This window comes from Cervus elaphus, chromosome 8 (genome assembly GCF_910594005.1).
Source record: "Cervus elaphus chromosome 8, mCerEla1.1, whole genome shotgun sequence".
NCBI lineage: Eukaryota > Metazoa > Chordata > Mammalia > Artiodactyla > Cervidae > Cervus > Cervus elaphus.
The window spans coordinates 47,665,139-47,676,930 of record NC_057822.1 but is presented as its reverse complement, the minus strand read 5'-3'; the positions used below and the strand labels follow the sequence as shown (position 1 = coordinate 47,676,930).

The window sequence follows — 11,792 nt, the reverse complement described above, 5'->3', positions numbered from 1 at the left end:
TTAGGTTTCAGTAATTTCCACAGTTCTGATTAGCGTCTCAAAATGAAGCTAAATTCTGAGAAAATCTATATGTATGAATTATATGCATGTATATATATAGAAAATGTATGTGTATATACTTATTATGTATATATGTGTGTGCATACATATAACCTACTTAGCTCTGAAAAAACACATCTGGGTATGCATAATTATAAAAATTCCTTATCCAATAATGCATCATTAATTTTTATTAACAATCCAGGATTTGTTTAGCATCATGTTTAACATTTTGAAAGTCAAAACATTAACTTTTTTTTGTTCTCAAGGACAGTACTATTAAGAGAAGACCTCTAACACCAGTAGTTAGTACTTTTTACTTGTACAACGAAAAACTTTGAAATTTCATTGTGGGACTTAAGTCTTTTTACATTTCTAAAACCTGAGAGTAATTAATGTACATGGAATTCTCATATGCTAGTATATATTTCATATGGTCATGCTGTCTTCATGAAACCATTTGACTGGCGAGCATATTAATTATGGTTTCAAAAGAAACTCCCTATTTGACTCACCAGGAGAAACTTTTAAGGTCCTCGTCTTATTATTTCTGCTGCTGAGCATGGAATATATTTGTAGATGGAATAAGAAAGGAAAAGAGATTTATCTGGGTAATGCCAATATTTATGGCTTTACCTTCTTGTCGAAAATTAGGAGGTCAGTGAAAGAATTACAAATGGATTGAAGGTGGGTTTCTTCATACTAAAAATAAATTTTAGTGATAAAAACACGATTTATCCTATAACTTTTGAATAACAGCTTTTTCTCCTCACCTAGTTTCCAATTATATAATAAGAATTGGCTTTAAAATTATAATTTAATGTTTTTCTTTGGTGTAGGAAATAGATTTGCTTTTTATGGAAATAACTGTCCTCTTAAGAACACATATATAATTGAAAATATTGGTAAAATGTAAGAAAAGGTCAAAAGGTTAAAGCATTAAAAAAGCACCAAAATACAGAATAATATCAATGTAATAAGATCATGTCAGAGGTTAAGTCCTTCTTTTCATCAAAACAATTCTACTAAGTGATCCATATTATATAAAGTTTGGTACCAAATGGCTTATGTTATAGGAAGACTGGAGCATTATCTCAAATGTTAGGAGAAAAAATTTAATATAGTCAAATTAATCACATGAAAAGGCAAGAATACTGATCATGTTGATGGTATTTCTAATGTTTGGAAATGTTTTTAAAAAGGAGTATAAATACTACTAAAATTCTGAAAACCACGGTAGAAGCAAAATTAAAGAGCAGCAGTAACAAAAAATTAGACAAAAATGACAACATTGCCAAGTAGTAGAACTGATTCATTAAGATGAAATATATGATAAAAGGCACTATAATTAGAAATGACTCTTATCCTAAATATTAAAATAAATACCAAAGAATATGAAATATAACTTCTAAAAGATTGAGAGGAAATGAAATAACACAAAGCAGAGAAAATGAAAGACACCTCACTATTCCCAATGTGGTTATTATTTATGGAATGGATAAAACACGTTGTAGAAAATGTCACTACAGTTAGATAAACACATTAAAAAATCAACATGCCACATTTACCTAAATAATTTTGTAGAACAGCTGAAAAAGCAAATTTCATCAAATTTAGACAGCTTATAGTGGAATAAATAAGTATGGTGAGGTATTAACTAACCCTAAGTTTCACAATGGGCAGCTTCTAGCCGGTTCATTGGAGCTGGGTCTCGGCCACACAAGGATCACTGGATAAGAAGTCAGCTGAGCTGGACTAGAGCTGCCCAATTGTCTTAATAATGAATGCTCCACACTGTCTGTTAAGTAAAGAGAAAGAGAATATAGATCAGAGACCCTAAATGAGAAAAAAAAAGATAAGTTAGAACAGATGAGTGCAGAACATCCATGAACATTTAATAAATACTCACAGAACATGTGGTACTAATTATACTATAGTGTTTAAGTAGAGATTAGGAGGGATCTAGAACTCAGGAAAGGCCTGCTCCCTGCCCTCTGAGAGCTTACAATCTACTTCACACAATCTTTAGTCTAGCATTATATTAATAGTATAAATGTTTCACAGACGAAAACGAGAAAGAGGTCAACAGAGAAACAAATGAATTACAACATTTCTTCTATTTTGAAAATATTATTAAGTTTTAAAAACATATTTTTAAAAAATGAAGTAGAGGTTGCCAGAAGTCTATTTAGAAAGTTGTCTAAAACTTCCAAAGTACCATTCAAGTTAGCATTGGTAGAACAGGCACTTAAGATGCCTAAGTCATATAACAGAGAGTAATTCTGTGTATCTGTGTTATCCTGAGAATCTTTTTGTGTTAATATCAGTTTGGGCCAAAGAAACAACCTAGTTCCTGCTACATTTTTTTTTGGCACTTTGAGCAAAGGTCTTTTCTTGATTTAGGGAACCAAGTTGTCCTACGACATATTTTTACATTGGGGATAGGCTCAAGTTTCCATATTCCAATTTCTTTAGAGCAGTACTACCTGACTGAAATTTCTATGTTGATGGAAACATTCTGTATCTACACTGTCAAATATGGTAGTCACTAACCACGTGGGGCTATTTAGCACTTCAAATGTGGTTTCAGCAAGTGGTGCTCGGAAAACCGGACAGGAACATGTAAAACAGTGAGATTACAATATTACATCACATCACATACAAAAATAAACTCAAAATGGTTTAAAGATCTAAATGTAAAATATGAAACCCTAAGACTTCTGTTAAGAAAACACAGGTGAAACACTCTTTTATATAAATCACAGCAATATTTTCTTGAATCAGTCTTCTAAAGCAAAATAAAAGCAAAAATAAACAAATAAGGTCTAATTAAAGACTTCTGCACAGCAAAGGAAACCATAAAACAAAAGCACAAACTACAGGATGGGAAGAATATATGGAAAAAATATATTTGTAAACAATGCAGCAGATAAGGGATTAATATCCAAAATATACAAACAGCTCATATAACTCAATATCAAAAACAATCTAATCAAAAACGAGTAGAAGGCATGAACAGACATTTTTACAAAGAAGGCATACAGATGGCTAATATGTACACGAAAAGATGTTCAGCATCACTACTTATTAGAGAAACACAAATCAAAATCACAATGAGGTATCAATTAACACTTGTCAGTGAATGGTCATTATCAGCAAGTCTACAAATAAATGTTGGCAAGGGTGTGGAGAAAAGGGAACCTTCCTACACTGTTGGTGGGTTGTAAACTGGTGCAGTCACTATTGAAAACAGTATGGAGGTTCCTTAGGAAACTAAGAATAGAACTACTACATGATCCAGCAATTCTTCTCCTGGGTATGTATCTGGGGAAAAAATAAAAGACACTAATTTGAAAAGATAAATGCACCCCAATGTTCATAGCAGCACTATTTACTATAGCCTAAAAACAATCCAAATGCCATTCAATAGAAAACCAGATTAATAAGATGTGAGATATATACATATCTCACATTACACACACACACACAAACACACACAATGGAGTATTATTCAGCCACAAAAAAGAATGAAATATTGCGAGTTGTAGCAACATAGATTGACCTAGAGAATATTATTATGCTTAATGAGATGAGTCAAGACAGAAAAAGACAAACACAATATAATACCTCTTATATGTGGAATCTAAAAAAAATACAAATGAATATATAAAACAGAAACAGACTCACAGACAGAGAAAACAAACTTGTGGTCACCAAAGGGGTGAGGGAAGGAAGGATAGATCGGGGTGTGGAATTAGCAATATGAACTTCTGTATGTAAAATAGATACGCAACAAGGCTTTACCGTACAGTGCAGTGAATATCAGCTACTATCTTACAATAGCCTCTAATGGGAAATCTGCAACAGTACTGACTCAGTATGCTGTACACCTGAAACTAACATAGTGCTATAAACTAACTATACCTCAATTAACAAAAAGAAATGTGGCAACTGAGGAACTGAATTTTAAACTTCATTTAATTTTAATTTAATTTAAGATTGAAATTAGAATCTTGTGGCTAGTGGTTACCAGGTTGGGAACACCATGATTCTAGAGGTTCAAACCTGTCTGGTTTGCTAAACTATAGACAGGCCAGGTTTTCTCTGGTCTGTTCAATAGTGTCCAATACCACTTAAAATCATTCACTGCTATATTATCAGTGTCTAGAATATTGGTTAGCACATGACAGATGCTCAACAAATATTTGGTAAATGAATGAAATATACTGTGGTAATATACAGCTATTCATCCCTAAGCTACTACTCAGCTTACTGGTAATATGTCCTGGTTCTCTCATAAAAAATAGAGAAGTGAAGTTAAACTGTTCTCTGTATATGGAATTGCTTGATTGAAGGCTCAATATGCCTAGAGAGAACAAGAGTGGTGCTAATTCATTACGGCTCAAAGAAAAAAATTTAAGTAGTTATATATGAATAACACGTTGATAATTATGTGAATATTGAAGGAAGACTATGCAATGGCAAGGAATTTGGGAAGGATACAGATAAGAGTTGATGAGAATGAACACAGGGAAAAAACCCACCTCAGATAAAAAAACTAAATTCAGATTTTATGCATGACTAAAGGATGGAAACTGAAGGTAGAGAAGCCATGAATAAATATACAGTAATCTGGTTAGGCAATAGTAGGGCTTAGAAAAGGGATGTGACAGTGGAAAGAGAAATGAGTATATCATTTTTAGCAAGTTAGTGAACTGAAAAAAGGACACGAAACAGTATAAATAGATCATGTAGCTTAAACAGGTCAGAAAAATAACTGGTATTGTTTTGATTTCAGGGGATAAGTAAGATGGGCAAACTAACATAAAAGAGGTGAGGATCCTGAAAATAAAATGTAAGAAATTATATACTCATGATTTTCAGTTTGAGGAGGTAGTGAACATTCATACAGGTGGTGGTGTTTTAGAGTTAAAATAGGAAGAGAATCAAAGGACTAGGATCAGAGTCATTTTTAAAAACTACCAAAATGCAGAATAAAATTGATAACTCCCTTAGAAGACAACTTAGAGGGCAAAGAGAATCATGCCATGATTAGTTGGTAAAAGAGGAATATATATTTTGTTTTTTGAAAGAGACACTGAAATATCAAACACAGTGCAAAGAGAGCCACATATCAGAATGAGTAAAATCTGAGCACAGGCTAGTTGACAGTACTGAATTAAAGAGAATCTAAGAGGATAAGAACTAGGACAAAATCCTTGACGTTTGGCTGATAATCAGCAAATCTTCACAGTATATCTTAGATAAGTGCTTTGGCTCGATCTCAGTAATGAAGGAACAGTAATCTCATATGAGTGAAAAAGATACCCCTAGACTCCTCCTTCATGCCTTTCCAAAGCAGACAAATTTAAAATATTGTTAGTGAAGTGTGGAATACAAAATCTATTGCTTATTATCCTGTGTCCTCAGAGTGGGGAAAGATGTTATTAAAAAAACTCAGGAAACAATTCTGTAAGGTATTAAGGTTTGATAAGTTGCATCTTATGTTATGAAAAGCAAGATGCCCATGTTTTGTGTTTTTGATGCCATGTTTTACATCTTCATGTTTATCCTTTCACTGTTTAATGTAACTATAAGTTGATTTTTACAATTTTTTGTCTTTTAGTACTAGCTTATTTAATTGGTCGCTCCACAGTGTTTACTATACATTTGCCTTTACTGGTGGACTTTTTCTTTCCTACAGATTCTTACTTCTTGTGGCCCTTTCCACTTAAAAAAGACCCTTTTAACATTCCTTTAAGGTTAGGTTTAGTATTGCTGAATTCTTTTAGTTTTTGGTTGTCTGGAAAATTACATATCTCTTAGCTCAGTTGGTAAAGACTCTGCCTGCAGTGCAGGAGACCTGGGTTTGATTCCTGGGTCGGGAAGATCCCTGGAAAAGGAAATGGCAACCCACTCCAGTATTCTTGCCTGGACAATCCCATGGACAGAGAAGCCAGGCAGACTACAGTCCATAGGGTCGCAAGAGTGGACATGACTTAGCAACTAACCCCTCCCCCGCATCCTGCTCCCCTTCTATTCCAAATGATAATCTTGCTTGGTTGAGTGTCCTAGGTTGCAGGTTTTCCCCTTTCAGTACTTTGAACATATTATGCCACTCCCTTCTGGCCTGCACAATTTCTGCAGAGAAATCAGCTGATAGCCTTATGGGGGTTCCCTTGAACTGACTGTTTTCTTGCTGCCTTTGGAATCATCTCATTATCTTCCACTTTTGCCATTTTAATTATGATATACCTTGGTGTGGGTCTGTTTAGGTTCATTTTATTTGGGATCCTCTGTGGTTCCTATACCTGGACATCTGTTTCCTTCTTTAGATTTGGTAAGTTTCCAGCCATAATTTCATGTGGTATGCTTTCAACTCCTCTCTCCTATCTCCCTATAATGTGAATGTTTTCACACTTTATGTTATCCTAGAGGTCCCTTCAACTGTTCTCATTTTTAAAATTTGTGTTTCTTTTTGCTGTTCAGATGGAAGGATTTCCAGTATTTTACCTTCTAGATCACTTAGGCATCACCTAGTCTGCTGTGAACTCCCTCTAGTTGTTTTTCATTTGTCATATTCAGTTCTGATTCTTTTTCATATTTTCTAGTTCTTTGTTAGAATTGGCCCTGTGCTAATCAGTTCTTTCCTCTAATTCGGTTAGCATTCTTATTATTAATGCTCAAACTCTAATTCTGAGTTTGTCTTCTTAGACCCCAGGGCTGGGGATACCCACACTGTGGGCTGAACCTCACTCTCCAAGGAGTAAGTCTGTAATTCCTCTGAGCCTGTGTAATCCCTCTCCTCTTCCCTCTTCCCCTTCCAGGTGTGCAGGTCCTGACCTGATCATCTTCTCTTCCTATCTGATTTCATCTGGATCTTGGATTTTTCTTACAATCTTGGTTGTATTAATATAGCCGTCTTTCTGCCAGATGACTTAACAGTTTGTTTTCAGTGAGAAGTGCTCCACATGTAGATGATCTCCTTTAGGATTTGTGGTGGGAAGTGAGCTCCACATTTTCCTACTCCACCATTTTGATCTCTCTTTGGGTTCTTTTAATCTAGGAACTCAGGTCATTAACTTCCTAGGGAATTTTCTTGTATTAATTTTTTTGCTAATTTTCTCCAAACCATTTTCTTTTTTTCCAGAATATTTGACTTCTTGAATTATCTTCTGATTTTATGCTTTTCTCTACTGTTACTCACCTCTGTCTTTAAAAAAATTTATTTACAACTTTTCTACAAATCTGAAATTATCAATATTTCAAAATACAAATCTAAAAAATATAAAAGACTAAGAGGTTTAGAAAAAACAGAAGTATTTTCCGGGATGACTATGCATGGACCACGTCTCATAAATTTTCTCTTATCTCTGAGAGGATATTATAGCTTCTTTGATTTTTTTTTTTTGCTCCCTGAATTATATGTTTCTTTTGAATTCCTTTTTTTTTTTCTGTTTGTTTTGGTCTCTCATTCTGAAGGCTTTCTTCTTCATTTATTTATTTACTTTTGACTGTGCTGGGTCTTCGTTGTGTGTGGGCTTTCATTGTTGTGGCTCACCGGCTTAGGTTCTGCATGTGGAATCTTCCCTGACCAGGGACTGAACTGGTGTCCCCTGCATTAGCAGGCAGATTCTTATCTACTGTACTACCAGGGAAGTCCTGAATGCTTTCTTCTAATGTGACTGCACATTCATATTTAATAAGGCAGACTAAAATTTGAATGGGAAGTTCTTTGTGAATGATAGGTTTGTCATTGAGCTTCACAGTAGGTATTTCAGAGGGCCAGTCAACTTTTTCTCAGTAGTACCAAGCAGGTAGTAACAACAACTTTAATTCTTTCCATTGTATTAACAGCTTCATACAGTGTTTAGTTTTACACTGGCTAGCAACTACTTCATTATTTCTGTTTTTTAGTTTGTAATTATTGGGAACATGGGATATATTTTTAAAAATTTATTTAATTTCCTCTTCTATAGTATCCTGTATACATAATACACATATATACTAATGATCCTTATCTTTGATGCAGTGTCATATTCAAGAAGTTTCTCAGTGTGTACTCTACTGTTTCAGTTCAGTTCAGTCGCTCAGTCGTGTCGGACTCTTTGCGACCCCGTGAACTGCAGCACACCAGGCCTCCCTGTCCATCACCAACTCCTGGTGTCCACCCAAACCCATATCCATTGCGTCGGTGAAGCCATCCAACCATTTCATCCTCTGTTGTCCCCTTCTCCTCCTGCCCCCAATCCCTCCCAGCATCAGGGTCTTTTCCAATGAGTCAGCTCTTCGCATCAGGTGGCCAAAGTACTGGAGTTTCAGCTTCAACATCAGTCCTTCCAATGAACACCCAGGACTGATCTCCTTTAGGATGGACTGGTTGGATCTCCTTGCAGTCCAAGGGACTCTCAAGAGTCTTCTCCAACACCACAGTTCAAAAGCATCAATTCTTCGGCGCTCAGCTTTCTTCACAGTCCAACTCTCACATCCATACACGACTACTGGAAAAAACCATAGCCTTGACTAGACAGACCTTTGTTGACAAAGTAATGTCTCTGCTTTTTAATATGCTGTCTAGGTTGGTCATAACTTTCCTTCCAAGGAGTGTCTTTTAATTTCATGGCTGCAGTCACCATCTGCAGTGAATTTGGAGCCCCCCAAAATTAAGTCAGCCACTGTTTCCACTGTTTCCCCATCTATCTGCCATGAAGTGATGGGACCAGATGCCATGATCTTAGTTTTCTGAATGTTGAGCTTTAAGCCAACTTTTTCACTCTCCTCTTTCACTTTCATCAAGAGGCTCTTTAGTTCTTCTTCACTTTCTGCCATAAGGGTGGTGTCATCTGCATATCTGAAGTTATTGACATTTCTCCCGGCAATCTTGATTCCAGCTTGTGCTTCCTCCAGCCCAGCATTTCTCATGATGTACTCTGCATATAAGTTAAATAAGCAGGGTGACAATATACAGCCTTGACGTACTCCTTTTCCTATTTGGAACCAGTCTGTTCTTCCATGTCCAGTTCTAACTGTTGCTTCCTGACCTGCGGTCTCTCCATGACAATTCTAAAAATTGGTTTCATGAGTTTTTGATTCCCTTTATTGTTCTCTGTCTCCTTTCAGGCTATCTATAGTTAGACCTATGCACAGTAAACAAAAATTTTTACCCTCCTGTATGTTTGGAGCTGTGAAGCACAGGTTTTTTTATGTTCCTGCTCTCAGAATGCAATACCCCTTTACAACTGTCCTCCTCTACCCTTAGGACCAGCTGAACATGAGGGAATTTCAATCTCTAATTGCTTTATAAGCAGTGTTAATGATACTGAAATAAGGAAATGGTTAGGAAGAAGATAGCAGTGGAATTTTTCTATAAAGTAGAGATAGTTGTTAATGTTTAGGTGAGTGCACATTATGGGCCTCTGAGCTAGAAACAGGTGGTGGTGTTAGGTAAAATCTCTTTTCAGTTTACTTTTGAATCATTTGGTCTTTTCAACAGGTAAGGTGGAACAGGTCTTTTTCATTCAAGCCCAATCAGTGCTTTAATTAGAAGAACTTCCTCATAGCCTGGCAACTGGTTAAATATCATCCTTAATATGAAATGTTTTCATGAATAGCTAGTATACTTCAGAGTTAAATAAAAAGAACATTTAAAGGTGAACTTCAAATTATAATTAACTCACTTTCCAGTATCTCAATTAAGCCTCATAAAAATAAACTTATTAGACATCTAAATTAATGCAAAAATGGAAAAACATCATAAGGAAATAGAGATACTTTATAATTCTCTACTTATACCCTTATTACCAAGGGATTTGATATTCATATTAAAAATTTTGAGTGCCCAAATAGACAATGATTTTCTTTTTGTTTCTTTGAAATTTTATTTTATTTTTGATTGGAGGATAATTACTTTATAATACTGTGATGGTTTTTGCCATACATCAACATAAATCAGTCATAGGTATACATGTGTTCCCCTCCCTCTTGAAACTACCTCCCACCTCACTCCCCATCCCACCCCTCTAAGTTGTCAAAGAGCACTGGCTCTGGGCTCCCTGCATCATACAGCAAATTCCCACTGGCTATCTATTTTACATATGGTAATGTTTACGTTTCAGCACTACTCTCTCAAAACATCCCACCCTCTCCTTCCCCCACTGTGTGCACAAGCCTGTTCTTTTATGTCTGTGTCTTCTTTGTTGCCCTGCAAATAGGTTCATCAGTACCATCTTTCTAAATTCCATATATATGCATTAATATATGATATCTGTCTTTCTCTTTCTGACTTACTTCACTCTGTATAATAGGCTGTAGGTTCATCCACCTCATAGAACTGATTCAAACGTGTTCTTTTTATAGCTGAGTAATATACCATTGTGTATATGTACCACAACTTCTTTATCTATTCATCTGCTGATGGACATCTAGATTGCTTCCATGTCCTAGCTATTGTAAACAGTGCTGCAATGAACACTGGGGTACATTCTTTTTTGATTATGATTTCCTCAGGGTATGTGCCCATTAGCAGGACTGCAGGGTCACATGGTAATTTTATTCCTAGTTTTTAAAGGAATCTCTATACCGTTCTCCATAGTGGCTGTATCAATTTGCATTCTCACCAACAGTGCAAGAGGGTTCCCTTTTCTCCACACCCTTTCTAGTATTTACTGTCTGTAGAGTTTTTGATGATGGCCATTCTGCCTTTTTTTCTTTTATTCTTTTCTCCATTCTGCCTTTTGTTCCTTACTATAGTCTGGTTCAGCGGGATAATTTTGATATATGATTTTGCTTTACTGATTTTAAAAATTAATTCTGCATAAAAGATGTGACTCTGTTGAATCAGGGAATGATACGCTAATTAATGGGATTCCATGGTTGCTCAGACAGTAAAGAATCTGCCTACAATGCAGGAGACCCAGGTTCAATCCCTAGGTCAGGAAGATCCCCTGGAGAAGGGAATGGCTACACACTCCATTACTCTTGCCTGGAGAAGTCCAAGGATAGAGGAGCCTGGTGACTATAGTCCTTGGGGTTGCAAAAGAGCTGGACACGACTTGGCAACCAAATAACAACAACCCTAATTAATACCATATTAACCAACTAATTTCTATATTGGTCTGCTTTACAAAATTTTATTTGATTTTATAGAGTACAGTGACCTGTGGCTTACAGTCAATGAGTAGTTTGATAGTCATTTATAATGGTTAGACTTGTGCTCTGAATAAGGTCTCTATCTTATTAATTAGATTTGTTGTTTTAAGACAGCTTTGACATATGAAATTCTTCTTTTGTATGTATACAATTAACATAATTAAAATTATAATAATTAAGAGTTTTAAAAATGACTTACACTTTTAAAAACAATAAATTCTTTCAAAGAGTATTTCTGCTTTTCTATATTTTAAGTCAACAAGATTTTTGGTAAACCAGGGAAAACTTGCATAGGAAGAATAAAGGTTAATGTTGCAGATGTCAGCATTTTAATATTAGTCTACTGTAATAAATTTTAGGATAGGATTGTCTCCTATTGATTTAACATTTGTGGATTAATATTTCTATATTATAATACAAGTATATTATAAACAAAAATAGATAATTTTCCACACAGTAAAACTTGTACAGTGAAGTATTTCTACAAAGTTGTATAGTTTTAGAAAACTATAGAACTGGACTTTCTGTTCCTGAATGGGGCACCATTTTCTATTGAGTGCCATAAAATCACCTAAAGAATATTGAGTATAAGATACATAGAACAT

The 11,792-nt window shown here is 35.3% G+C and overlaps 1 protein-coding gene across 7 annotated transcripts in view; it reads right to left on the bottom strand.

Annotated features, from left to right (window-relative positions):
* Window positions 1–209: 209 nt before the first annotated feature.
* Window positions 210–11,792, bottom strand: part of BOLL (boule homolog, RNA binding protein) — a 59,106-nt gene continuing 47,523 nt past the window's right edge. For 5 of the 7 annotated variants that reach the window (XM_043910479.1, XM_043910481.1, XM_043910485.1 and 2 more), the window contains one exon: window positions 1,506–1,837. Coding sequence is in view for 3 of the 7 variants with exons in the window: in XM_043910486.1 (XP_043766421.1) it covers window positions 1,814–1,837 (24 nt within the window). In the remaining 4 variants the exon portion in view is untranslated. Of the gene's footprint in view, window positions 1,838–11,792 lie in introns of all 7 variants that reach the window. The other 2 variants (XM_043910482.1, XM_043910483.1) reach the window with 1 other exon arrangement.